Source organism: Convolutriloba macropyga, chromosome 15, assembly GCF_964194025.1.
Source record: "Convolutriloba macropyga chromosome 15, txConMacr16.3, whole genome shotgun sequence".
NCBI classification, from domain to species: domain Eukaryota; kingdom Metazoa; phylum Xenacoelomorpha; order Acoela; family Convolutidae; genus Convolutriloba; species Convolutriloba macropyga.
Genome location: NC_134482.1, coordinates 10,057,169 through 10,073,466, shown reverse-complemented (window position 1 = coordinate 10,073,466; position 16,298 = coordinate 10,057,169). Strand labels below are relative to the sequence as shown.

Sequence of the window (16,298 nt, the reverse complement as noted above, 5' to 3'; positions counted from 1 at the left end):
GTCCCTTTGTCATCATTTGTATAGGGAATGATGTGCCATTACAGCAAAACCCTTAGAAAATTCAAGTGCTCGGTTGTTCAATATTTTTTTTATTTTTGAGCGAAAAAATGGGTCTGAACAACTCTTGACTTCTTCCTACCACTGTCCCCGCAGAAAGACCATGCGTACACAAACACACAACACAAACACACACACACACAAACACACACACTCACTCACTCGCAATACATACACATGCAAACACAAACGCCCACACACACGCACGCAAACACACAAACGTACACAAACCAACACACTCAGACACACGCACACATACACACTAACACACACATAAACACACGCATAAAGACAAACACAAAAATAAACAAACACACGCACATACATATACACTTACACATAGACGCACAAATGCACACGCATACAAATATAAAGCAGGGAATGTACAAAAGCTGTAAATTATCTGTTCTTTGATAGAAAACCAAGTTCAAATTTTGTGTTGCAAAAAGAAGAAAACGTAGGTTACGTTGGATTCTTGGAAAACAGCAAACAAAATACCTACTGTTTGTTTCTCGCCTAATCATTCTTGAGCGTTTTTTAAATTTACAATTTTTAAGCGGTAACTTACGGGTGACGTTCAAGTGGCGAGAAGTTACGACTCAGCAATTGTATAGAGCAGTTTGTATAATAGTGCAAAAATTTGTCTTCTGCAAATAGAGCAGTTTGTATAATAGTGCAAAAATTTGTCTTCTGCAAATAGAGCAGTTTGTATAATAGTGCAAAAATTTGTCTTCTGCAAATAGAGCAGTTTGTATAATAGTGCAAAAATTTGTCTTCTGCAAATAGAGCAGTTTGTATATTAGTGCAAAAATTTGTCTTCTGCAAATCTCAAACGATTTCTTTGGTCACAATGAGAATACGAATTATACTGAAAGATAGTTGACCGAATTTTACAACAATTGTAACATAATTTCTACAAAACAGATATCTCCTAACAATGCTTCCAAAATGGTCACCAAACCAAAAGTTGCTAATAAATGTTGTTTCTTGAACCTACCATTTTCAGACGGTCAGAATTTATTGACTAGAAACACTGCAGATTTGGCTTTTTATGAATTTTTTCATAAAAAAATTACCACAAGAAAACTTTAATAAATTCGAAACACGTGTGCTTTATGCTATTTTCCAAATTTACACTGCGGTTCATTTCGCTCTAAAAAACGTTGTACCATAAAATATCGCAGAAATTGTGCATGCACTTAATGCCAAAATCGGATTTCCGCAAAAAGACCCAAGTTACTTTTGGTTAAGTGCGTATTTGGTTGAGTGACTGCGTATAAACCACGGTTTTTTTAATTATAGGGTAAATGCGATTTTTATTTTATACTCATTTTTGATTGCTGGATAATGTGAAGCTATGGATTACGTTATAAGAGGAGTTTTAACATGAAATCACACATCATCTTTTTGTGACTTTGGGCCTTTGATAATTTCACTTTGGTCTTTGAGAAGCAAATGAAAAAACATGCACGGATTAAAAAAAGTGCAAGCAAGCCGGAAAAAAATCGACAAATGATGTTCAAATTGTATTCACTTTTTCAAAATTATTGTGTTCACTTATATAAGATACTTAGACCAATAGGCCCCTACTAAAAAATGATGTCTTATTATATCGCATACAGGTCTCTTCTTAAATTTTTTCCAATTTCACATTATCCCAGTAAACGAACACTTATTTTTTATTAATGAGGACATCTGTAAATATAAAAAGTAAAAATCTTCGACCAGACAAAAACTACTTTAGTGCAAGTCAACTGTTTCAACTGTAACCACAAATCTCACAGATGTATATTTACAGGTTAGATAGATGTCAAAAAAAACATCAAGCAAGACATGAAGCAGAAGCAGAAAAGTTCAGTTTAACTACGAAGATTTCCACTTCGCTCTAAAAAAAGATGTACTATAAAATATCACAAAAATTTTTGTACATTTATTTAATGTGATTATCGGATTTCCGCAAAAAGACCCAAATTATCTTTGGTTAAGTGCGTATTTGGTTGAGTGACTGCGTATAAACCACGGTTTTTTTAATTATAGGGTAAATGCGATTTTTATTTTATACTCATTTTTGATTGCTGGATAATGTGAAGATATGGATTACGTTATAAGAGGAGTTTTAACATAAAATCACACATCTTTTTTTGTGACTTTGGGTCTTTGATAATTTCCCTTTGGTCTTTGAGAAGCAAATGAAAAAACTTAATAAACCAAACAGCAACGAGCACGAGATAAGAAAAAGTGCAAGGAAGCCGCAAAAAAACATCGACAAATCATGTTAAAATTGTATTGATTTTTTTCAAAATTATTGTATTCACTTATATAAAATACTTATACCAATTACTCCCTACTAAAAGTTGATGTATTATTATATCGAATACAGGTCTCTTCTTAATTTTTTTCAAAACTCACATTATCCCAGCAAACGAACATTTATTTTATATTAATGAGGAGGACTATAAATATAAAAAGTAGAAATCTTCAACCAGACAGAAAAAAAAGTTTTCTTAATTTTTTCTCGAGACAGCTTTGTAACACACTCCCTACGTTAAGCAAAAATTTTTAGAAAAATTTATTTGCGCTTCTTCAATTTTCTGTTTCTTTTACAGTAAGCCCCCCAATTGTTCAGGCAATAAGAGCTATTAGAATTTTTTGTTTACAAAAAGTTCAAGAACAATTAAAGAACACCACTTGCGCGAGGTGTGATTAAAAATTGCGAACGAAAAAGATTCATGAAAAGTTATTTCCGCAGTTCCAAATCATAATATGTTTTTAATGCAGAGAAATTTGGCGCCAATTAGTTTCCATAGAAAACTGTCAGCTTGATTATCAATTCTCTAAATTCTGCTTACGACAACTCAGGAAAGTTTCAATAAGAAATCAATTTCCTTTTTTTCGCTGTGGTTTTCCTCTAAGTTTCTCTTCAGCAAATTTGACACCTTTTTGAACGAACCAATTGGGAACCATATCAGCATATTTCTGCAGATCAGATTTCTTCGGCATTTCAGGATGCGTACGCTTAAAATTTGTCCAAAAGTTTTTGGTAGCCAGTGATTTGTCATTGATATATTCCAAATAAAGTTTCTCTATCTCGTGCAGATTTTCTGGTTCAACCAAATGGGAATGGCGCTTTCTGAAACATCAAATTATTGTTTGCCAGGAAAAATAACCACAATTCTGGTATAATAACATCATTTGTTCAGATATCTTTACATTACAATTGTAGTGCAAAGATATCTGAGAAAATGATGTTATTATACCAGAATTCGGGTCATTTTTCCTGGCACACCCAACACTTGAGGCATATTACTATTTAAAAAATCAACTTTTTGATACCTATGACTATCAGGTCTCAACAAAAATAAAAAACGAGAATCTAAGAAAACTCTGCTACTAACATGTTGAAACAGAAGCTCTTTGCGTTTTCGTATCCCCTGACGTTTTGTTGGGTGAAATAGAAACACTTTGAGGGGATAATTCCATCGATGTTTCTGAATTTTTCCGGACAATTCTCTGAACACAAAAAAGGCGGTTTTAACAAAAAAAACATAGCCGGAAGATTCCGGAAGCGACTCGAAGCGTCAGAACTTCACAGACAAAACCGTAAATGCAGTGGAAGCCATTGCCATTTGTATTAAACTATTAATTCATTACCTTACCAGGTCTGATCTAAAATTTGGTGACTTAAACCACTGTCACCAAGAGAAACAAAACGCAGCAAAATTTTATATTATTGAAAACGTTTGGTAACGTTAAAAAATTCTGAAATTTTTAGGATGGTCAAAAAACTGATAGCCTGACAAAGCTGACAGGGACATCAATTGCCCTCAGATAATTAATGATTCTAATCTCAAAAAGATCGCGAAAGCAAACGGCAGATAAAAACTTTTCAAAAAAGACAGGAAAGTCAAAATTATTCAAAGAAAGAGTGCTCAAACTTAAGAATCAGAGAACCACTACAATTAGATTTCTAATCACGGCAATTAAGACAAAATTAATACATGATTCTTCCTTGTTGTATATATGCTAGACAACATGATTTTATACTAATTCAAAAATTAAATTAATCATAGAAAAACAAAAGCAACAGAATAATATTCAAAGGCAAAAAATCGTCTAAAAACAATACCAAGCCCGGAAGAAAATTGCAATGAATAGTAATAAGTAAAAACGTTGCAAAAGACTTTCTAGCAAACTCCCAGTACTACCTTATTTCGAATTAAATCAATCGCAAACCGAAGAAACCAAGATCTAAGAAAAAGCTGAATTCATTCAATTTTTTAACAACTGAAAAAATCAATATTACGAATATAAAAGTAGGTGCAAGGACAAAACTAGACTGATACAAACGAAAATGTGAAGAATATGGACACAATGTTAGGAACACCGTAACAAAAAGACCAATTCTTGATTTTTGAAAGTTAAAAATCAAATTTAAAAAAATCAAGAAAAACGAGTACATTTCATTGATCAGCATTCGAGACATAGAAAAGACAACGAGTCATTCGAGACAAAAATCCAACTTGCTGAACAGAATAAAACAAGAAAAAGCAGAATTCAGATATACGAAACAATGAAACATTTTGCAAAAAAGTGGTCAAAAAATATTTTAGACTGCATTTATGAAAAAAATTTATCTGTTTTTTCAAAAACTTAGCACCAAAAAAGGTTGAATTTTTATTGAAACAAAATTAAAGTCCCTCACGTTCCCCAAAATACTATTTCTAGTAATTAAAAGCAAAATACAAACAAAAAACTGAAAAAAATTGCCAAAAAACTACGAAAATCGCATTAACAAATGAACAATTTTATGAAACAAAATTACATCTAGGCAGAAAGAGGCATTGAGTATATGAATTATCAAAGGGAAGTTGCCATATTAACTGATTTTTGACAAAAAACAGCTAAAATATCCAAAAATGAAGAAATTAATAGAAAAAAAGCCAAAAATTAACTAAAAATCAAGAAATATGTGCCAATTTCGCATTTGAAACGCAATTTCAGGCTATGCAAAGTACTGTCCTATCAATTTCCGGGGTTTACATTTCAACATAGCATCAATTAAAAATTATTTCTACAAAAAACCAAATTACAAGCAAAAAAACTAGGCCACTTAGACGAAAAAACGGCTAAAAACCGTTATCTATATGTGCCATTCAGTCAAAAACTACTTTTCAATGTCAAAAAGTCATTCACTAAACGCAGCGCATGATCAAAAAACTTCTCTCGCTCAGAAAAAATTAGTTCACACTGCAATTTTACTCGCTTTCGCTTTTAGGTCAAAACATCGTCTGAACGAATAGTACTTCCGGTAAAAAAAACCTTAAGAAAACCAATACTTCTCTTCGAGTCGTAAAAAAACGCACACGATTACAATGAGATACATGATGCAGCAAATTTTACTAAAATGGTTCAAATTCTTTGTTTAAACATTTCAGGTTTAGAAGTGGGCCACAGAGACTCCACAATAGCTTGGTTGAATCATTCTTTACCAAGCAAGACAGACGAGATCAAACATCATGTTCATTCAGTATTTTGTCAAAACACATGGATAAAACCAAAAAACTACAACGGCGTAGAAAACAAATTCTTCGTTATCTGCATGAGTTTCAGGAGTTGCAAGTCACCTATACTAAAATAGCTAGTTTGGTGCATTATGTAGCATATGAAATGCTGAATGTACACCTCCAATCAATCAGAGACTGAGAAGACACTATTCTCTTATATATAGCGATAGCGCGGCTGACTTCAGAGAGTCTAGTAGAAGTTGATAGTTGCACTATGTGTATATTCTACACCTTGAATCCGGTGATATGTCTGGAGTTTCTTTTATGTATTATAAACCGTTTTAATTGAAGTCCACCTTTAGTGTTTTACAGAGTCGGTTAGTCTGCGAGAACTAGTCTGAGAGAATCTACTTCGCGAGAAGAAATAAGAAGCCGCAAACAGAAATAATAATAACTCTTTATACTTTAAGGCTGTAAAAGGAGCCCACGAAAGGATTACCTTAATTACACAGCCGGGTTGTAAATAAATAAGCCGCTTTTTCTCTAACTTCATAAGAAGCAGAATAATTTGAAATCGAGGCAAGATGGTAGGGAACAATGGCGGAATAATTCAGAAGTTTCACGTTAGTAGGCTCCAACAGATTAGTTCAATTCTGTGGGATGTTATAAATGCACTTCGAACATAACTTAAATTCTGTATAAATTTATTGGAAAGTTCAATTTGCCAATATAATGTCAGGCGCAGAAATATTAAAGTGACAAATTAATTGAAATTAACCAAGCAGGTAATGTATCTGAGAAGGTCAAAATCTTGTTTATGCTCGTCTCTCAATTAGACAATTATTAATATCAGTACGTTATCTGATGTTCATTTTTCCCAGACCTCAGCCCAATTTTCAAGTTCTTTTGTGATTAGGATTCCCTCCAAACTAGAACCAAATATTTTGAATATACAAACCGTAATTGGTCAGATTTGAGACTGCTACTATGAATCATGGTGCCAAGATTAGATCTGGAAGAAAGACCGTATGAAACATTTAAGACCTGTCATGAATAAGATCTTCGGTCGCACCGGACCGCTTCACATTGCAGACCCCATTTGTCTGCAACCAGAGTTTATATGGCCAGGATAGCTTGGCCACCATTTTGGGAAATCAGTTATCATTAAGAGAAGTAACACTTTTTTTACCCAAAAAAAAACAATGTCAAGAGGTAACATCATCAATGGTAGTGTAGGGTAATATAATAATAATAGCTTTATAGATAAAACACAGGTGGGTCAACAACAGAAAGTATTAATTAATCTTGTAATGCACTAGAGAAGGATCAAAGAAAGCGCACATCGCGCCAAGAAACAATTGGTTTTGCCACTTGGTACGTTTCGCAAAATTCTTTAAAATTCTTTTTGATATGTTTTTTGCATCAAGTAGGGATATTTTACCTTCAGCTGGTTTCTCAGTGTAATTGGTAGCCTCATAATCCATTTCATAATCTTCCATTGTAGATATTACGTCATCTCTCTTGCTGTAATTGCTGAGCATCATGGCTCTATCTAGTCGTGACGTCAATGGATTCCCTGTAATAAAGTAATATTGCAAAGTCTTTCCAAAGCCGAGGTGCCCAACCCAAGCGAGCTCTGATTAGTTCAACATGGGCAGCGCACTGGGGGTTGACCAAGACTAAAAGTTTCATAATTGAAGTAGGACTGACTATTAGTACAATGTTTTCTCTTCAAAAAGTTGAAATGCTCTTTTCATATGTTTGAAATTCGACAACAGAAAACTATATATATGGTCGTTCGTTTAATTCTTACCTATCGTCACCCACAATTGCACCTTTTTCAAAAACCAGTCTCTTCATGGGCTATTTCGTTCTTACTCTAAGATGACTGGCTGCTTTCTGTGTTTCTGGCGCGCACCGAGCACCATACTGGCTAGTTAAAACAGTAAGTGAATCGGAAACACCAACGAAATGGTAAGCGTATTGGAAACACTTTTGATAGCAAGATCACATCATAATGACGGTTCATAATTTTCCGGTATCATACTGACTAGTTAAAACAGTACGCGATTCGGGAAAAAACCAATGACAACAACGAAAAAAAATCCGTATGGATAAAAATTGTCTGAGCACAAGAAAGAGAGTGGAAAAGAAAACTATTCGAGTTTAAAAGGATGACAATGAAAAAAATTTCTGTCAACTCGTTTCATACTTTGCTGTCTGTAGCTCGGTTTCACCAAGAATCTGTTGTCTTAACGCGAGATTCCAAAGGATCTTCGTAGCAATGAAAAAAAGCTGGCAGTTTGCCAGAAAATAGCCGCAATAGCTTTGCAGATCTGCAATCTCGAAAAGGTAAAAAATGACGGAACAAAAAATATATTTTTTTCAAAAAGGGCTGAAAGGTTAAATTTTGATTAAGAATCTAAATAACTTATTGCTGCTCCTATTAGCTGGTCTTCAATAACCTTCAATTAGAGTGACACAAACCCATTTGACCTTATCTCTTTGAACAAAAGTAGAGAAAAGTCAATTTCAGAGCAAGGAAGTCATTTCTGTGAGTGAAGTAACTCACGTGTGAGCAAAAACTTAATCACGAGAATGAACAAAAACATGATTGCGACGTCACATGGTCGTAAGAAAATCTTGATGACTAAATTTAAAAAAAAAACAAGAAAAGGCCAAACATAGCTAGCTGATTGCCAGAAAATAGTTGCAATAGCTGCGTAGATCTGCAGTCTCAAAAAAAGCAGTAAAAAGACAGAACAAAAAATTCGTCTTTTCCTTGAAGGCTCATATGTTATATTTTGATTAGAAATCTGCATAAGTTTTTGCTGCCTCTATTAGCTGCTCTCAAATAACCTTCATTTAGAGTGACACATACCCATTTGACCTTATCTCTTTGAATTAAAGTCAATTTCGAAGTGAGGAAGTCGTTTTTGAGAGTGAGGTAAGTCAAGTGTAACCAAAAATGTAATCACGCGATTGAACAAAAAAATCGCTCTGCTAAGATCGGAAAATGACGTCATGCAAGCACCTCGGTTGAAATTGCATGAACGAATGGACAAAAAGCAGATTTGAAGTGGTTGTGACGTCATATGGTGGTAACAAAAATCTTGAGGACGAAATAAAAAAAAACATAGCAGGACAAGTTCTGAAGTACATTTCAAAGAGTTTTCATTGACTAAACAAACGACTAGACCTAAAGCGCTAAAGCGGACTATGAATGAATTGTGAAAATCATTTCCAAAAAAATCAAATCTGAAAAGCAAAAAAAAAACAAAAAATCAAATTTAAAAGACCGTATGTGAACAAAAAAGCACTAGAAAGGGAAATATGGTTCTTCGAGCTTCTTAGCTATTTATTTTGCGAGTGAGATTATGAAGAAAGATCTGTGAATCAAAATTTTTTTTTCAAATTTTGTGATGAGTTAAATTACTTTGGCAATATTATCTTTGTACTGTTTTTATCTTGGAAAAACAATTTTGTTCTAGGTAGAGGATAATAAGATAAATCAAGGTCATGTTTAACTTTGGTTGTTTCCAAAAACTCCTAAATTTTATTTCGCGGTTCAAACTTTTAATAGAAATTTTTTATCAGTTCTGTTCAAGAGTGGAAGACATAAGATATAAATAATACGCTCCTCTAACGCTTTGACGATGAAACATCATAGAAGCAATAAAAAGGACACTAAAGTCGTTTGCACCTGATAAATAATTTAAGAACATAGCAGGACAAATCCTGACGTACAATTCAAAGAATTTTCATTGACTAAAAAAACTAGTCCTGTAACGAATTATGAATGGATCACAAAACCATTAATAAAAAAATCCGATCCAAAAAACCGAAAAACAGTAAATATCAAGGTGAAACTGCCGCATGTGAACAAAAAATCACCAGCGAGAAAGCGAAATTTTGTTCAAACAACGTTTTCTCACTCTACTTGACCAGCCTACAAATTAAGTTTAAAAATTTTCATGCCGAAAAAACACCTGGCTTTTTCTCTGTACTTCCTGTTTCGGCTTGACCAAAATTACTGCTCCAATTTGACTTTAAAAATTCAAATTCTGGACTTCAAAAATTCAAGTTCAAATTCTTGCGCCACAAGACAATTAAAATTATTTGAATTGTAAAAAACCAAGAGAAGGTCAATAATAGCCCCAGCTATCCCTTAGCGACTGTTAATAATAACCTCAACTATCGCTTTGCGGCGATTAACAAAAGACGTTCAAGCTGAACTGTTTTTAGATATCTGAAATTTAAAATTCTTCATTGATTTTCTGGTTTACTATAAAGTCATTCTAGAAGCAGCGACACGATGTTGAGTCAATCCTTTTTAGTGACATGGATTGTGTTCTTCCTTAGTTTCAACAACTTTCCAAGACATCGTTTACTTTTCGGTATTTTACTAAAATCTCAAAAACCAACGGTTGGAGAATACAATTTCTTTTTTTAAAGCAAACAACGAAAGAACGCAGAAAGCTTGAAATTTTTAACATAAAAAAGCATACCACAGATAAGTTAGATTCAATCTTTGAAGCAACAGCTGAGCCGGCTCCACAAAATATCTAACAATTTGGACAATTTGCTGCCCTGAAAAAGCGAAAAAAAAAGGTTTTGCATGAAAAGAAATTTAAAATTTTGCCGTAACAATCCTGGAGCCAGGACGAGAAAATTATTTAATAGCGAGCCATAGACTAACGCAAAAGTAAAAAATGAGTTTGCAACTTTTGTCAACCCATTCTGCATTTTAAAATTTTCGTATCAGTCCATTGATTAAAAAGTTGAGTTGCGACAGGAAAGTTTTGTTCTCGTTAAATTTGTCTTTGAAAAGCAAAAAATTATAAATGGATCCATCGTATTAGTGCCGAAGATACAAGCACGAATCTGAAAAGTTTTGGAAATTTACTTACTGCTTGATACCTATCGAAAAAACTCGATGCTCAATGCTGGCACAGCATATCAAAGCAATTTAAAATCAGAGAAAACTTCTGAACTTCCACATCTTTTCCCAAAAAAATATATTTATATAAATATATATATATATATATATATATATATATACATAAATATATATATATATATATATATATTTATATATATATATATATATATATATATATATATATATGTATAATGCAAATGCACCTACAGATTAGAATATTAATGAATACTTTTCCGGATGTTTAAGCCCAACTAAAGCGCGCGAGCATGTCTAGATTGATAAAAAATTTTATCTGTTTCCAAAGAAAAAAAAAACTAGAGTTTGTAAAGTTTTAGCAACAACTTTTGTTTCTCTCAATTATTTTCTCGCACCGAATACTAAGCGTGTTTCCAGACTGGCCCGAAAAATTCCAGTCGACGATACTCATTGTGAAAGCTTGTTGCTTATTAGGTACCTGAGAAGCTGACAGCAAAACTTTGAGTTTATTGAGGACAAGTGATTTTTCAGGGCTAAATGTTTGAAAACACAAAAATGACAGATACCGCTCTGAGTTTTTTCTGCTGTTTCTTTTACTTCTGATGGTAGGGTATTACTGAAACTTATCGATAGTTTTTGTTTTCAGAGTGGGTAACGTCTAGAGTCTGATATCCACTCTCCATAACTTCTGAAATTCCGAATTTTTTCCCAAAAAATATATATATTTATATATATATATATATATATATATATATATATGTATAAAGCAAATGCACTTACAGATTAGAATATTAACGATAAGATAAATTAACGGATGTTTAAGCCCAACAAAAAAGCACGAGAATGTCAAGGTTGTTAAAATAATTTTATCTGTTTCCAAAGAAGAAAACTAGAGTTTATAAAGTTTTAGCAACAACTTTCGTTTCTCTCAATTATTTTCTCGCACCAAATACTAAGCGTATTTCGTGAACTGTGTGCGTAGACAGACAATCTGTTTCAAAAGTTACAAACGTTTCTGAGTTTTAATTTTGGGAGATATGAAATTATTCAGTTTGGATCAAAAAAATTTTTAATTTTTGTTTGGAGAAAAATATCAACGTTTCTGTCAAAGCCGTACTGTCATACTTGATAAATGATAACCAGCAAGTCAAGAACTACAATTGATTGATACACTAATTTGCAATGCGTCTTGTTCATTCGAATAATAGAACAGCATTCGTGGAGCTGACACTTATCACTTCCTACTTCAGTCTTAGGAACTCAACTAGAGTTGTTCGACAGATTGCACACCGGACCTGGAGTTGGAAAATTGAAAACAAGGTTTTATCTGGAAACCAACAGGAGCTAGATAAAAATAACTATTGCCATATGATACTGCTAAATTTTATGAAAACTGTTAAAACTTGCTTCAAATTCAGAAAATTACAAAACAGTTTCTGGCATGTACTCCAGAAGTGAATATTTCCATTTTTTATTTGTAAAATTTATGATTTTTTTCAGAGTCTTTGGTCTTTGTTAAACTTCCTCTAACGAAAGGGCAACTTTTCTAATCCTGTTTCGGTACTTGTGAAAAATATGCAATTCTAAGAACTAAGATCCGTTTACAAATTAAGCTAAGTTTTGAATAATTTGATGACATCTTATTTTCAATAATTTTTTCAAAAAATTGCCAGACAACGATACTCATTGTGAAGGAATGTTGCTTATTAAGTACCTGAGAAGCTGACAGCAAAATTTTGAGTTCATAGAGGATTAGTGATTTTTCAGGGTTGAATGTTTGAAAACACAAAAATGACAGATACCGTTCTGAGTTTATTCTGCTGTTTCTTTTACTTCTGGTGGTTGGATAATACTGAAACTTATCGACAGCTTTTGTTTTCAGAGTGGGCAACGTATAGAGTCTGATATCCACTTTCCACAACACCAATCAATCTGATCTGCGCCGATTTCGGTTTGTTCTAGCCTGATCTGCCTTCCACAATCGTTTTTGGGTGCATTTTTGTAAGAAATGCGGAGCATTTTTGTAGTGAAATGTAATGCGGTGAACAAAATTTTCGCCGCATTTCATCGCAATTCAACAAAAAATTCACCGCATTTCTTACAAAATACACCGCATTCGACTTTTGGGTTAAACTAATATAAGAAATGCGGTTATTGCAGTGATTTTGGTGAAATGGAAACAATTCACCGCATTTTTTAACGAAAATTTACCGCGAAGTCTGCGGCATTTCTTACAAAATTCACCGCATTTGTTTTGCATAACGTTTATTGAATCTGAATTAAATTCACAAGCAATATCATGCAACTAAGGGAGAGATGGAGCAATGGAATAAGAAGCGGGAGATGAGAGGTTCAAACTCGTATTCGGAAGTTTTGTTGGTACGAATTCTGTTGAATCCAGTGAAAAAAATTTCACCGCGATTCACCGCAGTCTGAATGATTTTAATGTATACGTTCATGTTTGTTGATTTATTGAAGTCAAACTGTTAAAAAGAAGAATCAAATTGTTGTTTAAAAATTTAAAATGAAAATAGAAAAGTTTCTAGTGAAAAATTATTTTTTCAATGGCTTCGACACTTTTCTCGTTCATTTTTTTTTTGAAATTGCTCTATTTGCTTTCTTCTATTCTATAGGTAGCAGTAAAAAGCTGGCCGGTCCCATCAGCTTGTATTCCAGGAAGGCATGAGTGATGTTACCCGAAGGAGTCAGTTTATTGCGAATAGTTTCAAAGTTTATGATAATATACACTTTAAATAGTTTTAAGGATTTTTCATTTTTCTCAGCTTTGTTGTTATTTTCGTCAATTTTTAAACTATTCTCATCATTGACAGGTCCCATTTAGTTCCATGTATTTTAAAAATTGCCATGTTTGCTGCTGTTGCCACGTAACTAATGTTTTGTTTTTCGGATAATATGCGTCTTCAAAAAATGTTATGTGAGTGGTGTGTTTTTGTTTTTTTTCACTTCCTTTAGCACATCGCATAATATCACAATGATTTTCAAATGTGGCCCATTTAAACTCATTTATTCATCCAGCATCATTTTAGATGATTTTCTATAAGAAGATATTGGAATGAAAATACATAATTTTCAGATAAAAGCTAATGATTTTAATGGCTTCACTAATTTGTTTTTTGGCAATGTTTGTAATTTGTTGTTCGTAATTTTTAGTCGTTCCTATGGCTTAATCTAAGCAGAGACAGACACTATTTGTCTCATTATGACTTTTTAGTAAATTTATTAAGAATTATTTTGTTAAAAGCTATTTTTCTTCGACTTTTCTAATTATTTGGTTTTAAAAATGTTGATTGACTTTTGTATATCGTCGCATTATTTCTTCTCTTTGTCGACTTGTTACCTAATCTCATTTGGGAAAAACCCCATCTGATGTGTGATTAGAGAAAAAATAAGTTTGTTTAGTTAGGATTTGTCTCATTGTAATTTGACGTTGTTACTAGGTGCATTTAAATTAAGATATTGAGTTTTTTCAGTGAAATTTTTGTTTTTGCTTTTTTTTTGCTGCTGTTGTTTTTTTTTCTTGTAGTCTTTTTAATGGCAGATCTCGTTGCAATGAGGCATGGCCCTATTTAATTCAATTATCAGCTTGGTTGTGTAACGTTTTTTTTATACTCAAATATCTGTTCTTGATTATCTTTTTGCAAAAATGTAATTCAAAAGACAGCTACGTCAAAAATGTAGATGAGCGCGGGTCGGAATAACATGTGCGAACGCACATTAACGAGCCTCATTGTTGGTATAAATAATACTCATTTCGTAGTTTTATGTCTTTGAATAAGTGAGCGCATAAATCATAGTACCCCTGCGCCTTTCAATCAGTTCTCGGGCGGTAGTTTCCCCGGTACAAGGGCACGGCCTGTGACTATGCTTATTGCTTCTTTATATATATAAAAAAACAGTTTGTTCGATTAAGCAAGGCATTGGTCCTATAATGAGATTAGCATTACAATTGATATCCCAAAAAAGTAAAGAAGTTGTCTTTTCTATTTCAATTAATTTTTAGCATACACTATTACATAAGAACTTCGCTTAGAAAAAAATACCTTCAATTTCAGACGAATATTTGGCTTGTAAACTCAAGCTTTGATGAAAAATACATAAGCCTTAAGAACTCAAACGAATCATTATGATATTTCAACTTTGGACAAAAACACTAATTTGTTTTAAAATATGAATTGAAAGCAGAAAAGTTTCTAGTGAAAAGTTGTTTTTTCAATGGCTTCGACACTTTTCTCGCTCACTTTTTTTGAAATTGCTGTATTTGCTTTCTTCTGTTCTATAAGTAGTCGTAAAATGCTGGCCGGACCCATAAGCTTGTAATATAGGAACGCATGAGTGATGTTACCCGAAGGAGTCAGTTTATTGCGAATAGTCTTAAAGTTTATGATATTATACATTTTAAATAGTTTTGAGGATTTTTCATTTTTCTCAGTTTTGTTGTTATTTTCGTCAATTTTTAAACTATTCTCATCATTGACAGGTCCCATTTAGTTCCATGTATTTTAAAAATTGCCATGTTTGCTGCTGTTGTCACGTAACTAATGTTTTGTTTTTCGGATAATATGCGTCTTCAAAACAAAAAATGTTATGTGAGTGGTGTGTTTTTGTTTTTTTTATCACTTCCTTTAGCACATCGCATAATATCACAATGATTTTCAAATGTGGCCCATTTAAACTCATTTATTCATTCAGCATCATTTTAGATGATTTTCTATAAGAGGATATTGCAATGAAAATACATAATATTCAGATAAAAGCTAATGATTTTAATGGCTTCACTAACTTGTGTTTTCGCAATGTTTGTAATTTGTTGTTCGAAATCTTTTGAGTTTTTCTGCATCTTTAGTCCGTTCCTATGGTTTAATCCAACCAGAGACAGGCTCTATTGGTCTCATTATGACTTTTTAGTAAATTTATCAAAAATTATTTCGTTAAAAGCTAATTATCTTCGACTTCTCTAATTATTTGGTTTTAAAAATGTTGATTGACTTTTGTATATCATCTCATTATTCCTTCTCTTTGTCGACTTGTTACCTAATCTCATTTGGGAAAAACGCCATCTGATGTGTAATTAGAAAAAAAGTAAGTTTGTTTTGTTAGGATTTGTCTGATTGTAATTTGACGTTGTTACTAGGTGCATTTAATTTAAGATATTAAGTTTTTTCCGTGAAATTTTTGTTTTTGCTTTTTTTGCCGTTGTTGTTTTTTTTTCATGGCAGATCATCTTTTTAATGGCAGATCTCGTTGTAATGAGGCATGACCCTATTTAATTCAATTATTAGTTTGGTTGTGTAACGATTTTTTTAAACTCAAATATCTGTTCTTGATTATCTCTTTGCAAAAATGTAATTCAAAAGACAGCTACGTCAAAAATGTAGATGAGCGCGGGTCGGAATAACATGTGCAAACGCACATTAACGAGCCTCCTTGTTTGTATAAAAAATACTCATTTCGTAGTTTTGGGTCTCTGAATAAGTGAGCGCATAAATCATAGTACCCCTGCGCCTTTCAATCAGTTCTCGGGCGCTAGTTTCCCCGGTACTAGGGCACTGCTTGTGAGTATGCTTATTGCTTCTTTATATACATCAAAAAACAGTTTGGTCGATTAAGCAAGGCATTGGTCCTATAATGAGATTAGCATTACAATTGATATCCCAAAAAAAGTAAAGAAGTTGTCTTTTCTATTTCAATTATTTTTTAGCATACACTATTACATAAGAACTTAGCTTAGAAAAACATACCTTCAATTTCAGACGAATATTTGGCTTGTAAACTCAAGCTTTGAAGATAAATACATAAGC

At 32.9% G+C, this 16,298-nt stretch overlaps 1 protein-coding gene across 1 annotated transcript; it reads right to left on the bottom strand.

The window, feature by feature from the left end:
- Positions 1–2,930: 2,930 nt before the first annotated feature.
- LOC142354400 (uncharacterized) lies at positions 2,931–16,298 on the bottom strand. The gene is made up of 4 exons (XM_075406677.1): positions 16,239–16,298; positions 7,003–7,137; positions 3,453–3,567; positions 2,931–3,187 (listed from the first exon to the last, which is right to left on the bottom strand). Exons 2-4 carry the CDS (start codon positions 7,103–7,105, stop codon positions 2,935–2,937), a joined length of 471 nt encoding a protein of 156 aa, XP_075262792.1. The 5' UTR covers positions 7,106–7,137; positions 16,239–16,298; the 3' UTR covers positions 2,931–2,934.

Bases quoted from the DNA above. Each gene is read 5' to 3' on its own strand.
- LOC142354400 (XM_075406677.1), bottom strand. From the start codon at position 7,105: ATGATGCTCAGCAATTACAGCAAGAGAGATGACGTAATATCTACAATG. The intron at 3,568-7,002 runs GTAAAATATCCC...TTTTGTGTTCAG, and splicing joins CACTGAGAAACCAGCTGAAG to AGAATTGTCCGGAAAAATTC. The intron at 3,188-3,452 runs GTTAGTAGCAGA...TTGATGTTTCAG, and splicing joins AAGAGCTTCTGTTTCAACAT to AAAGCGCCATTCCCATTTGG.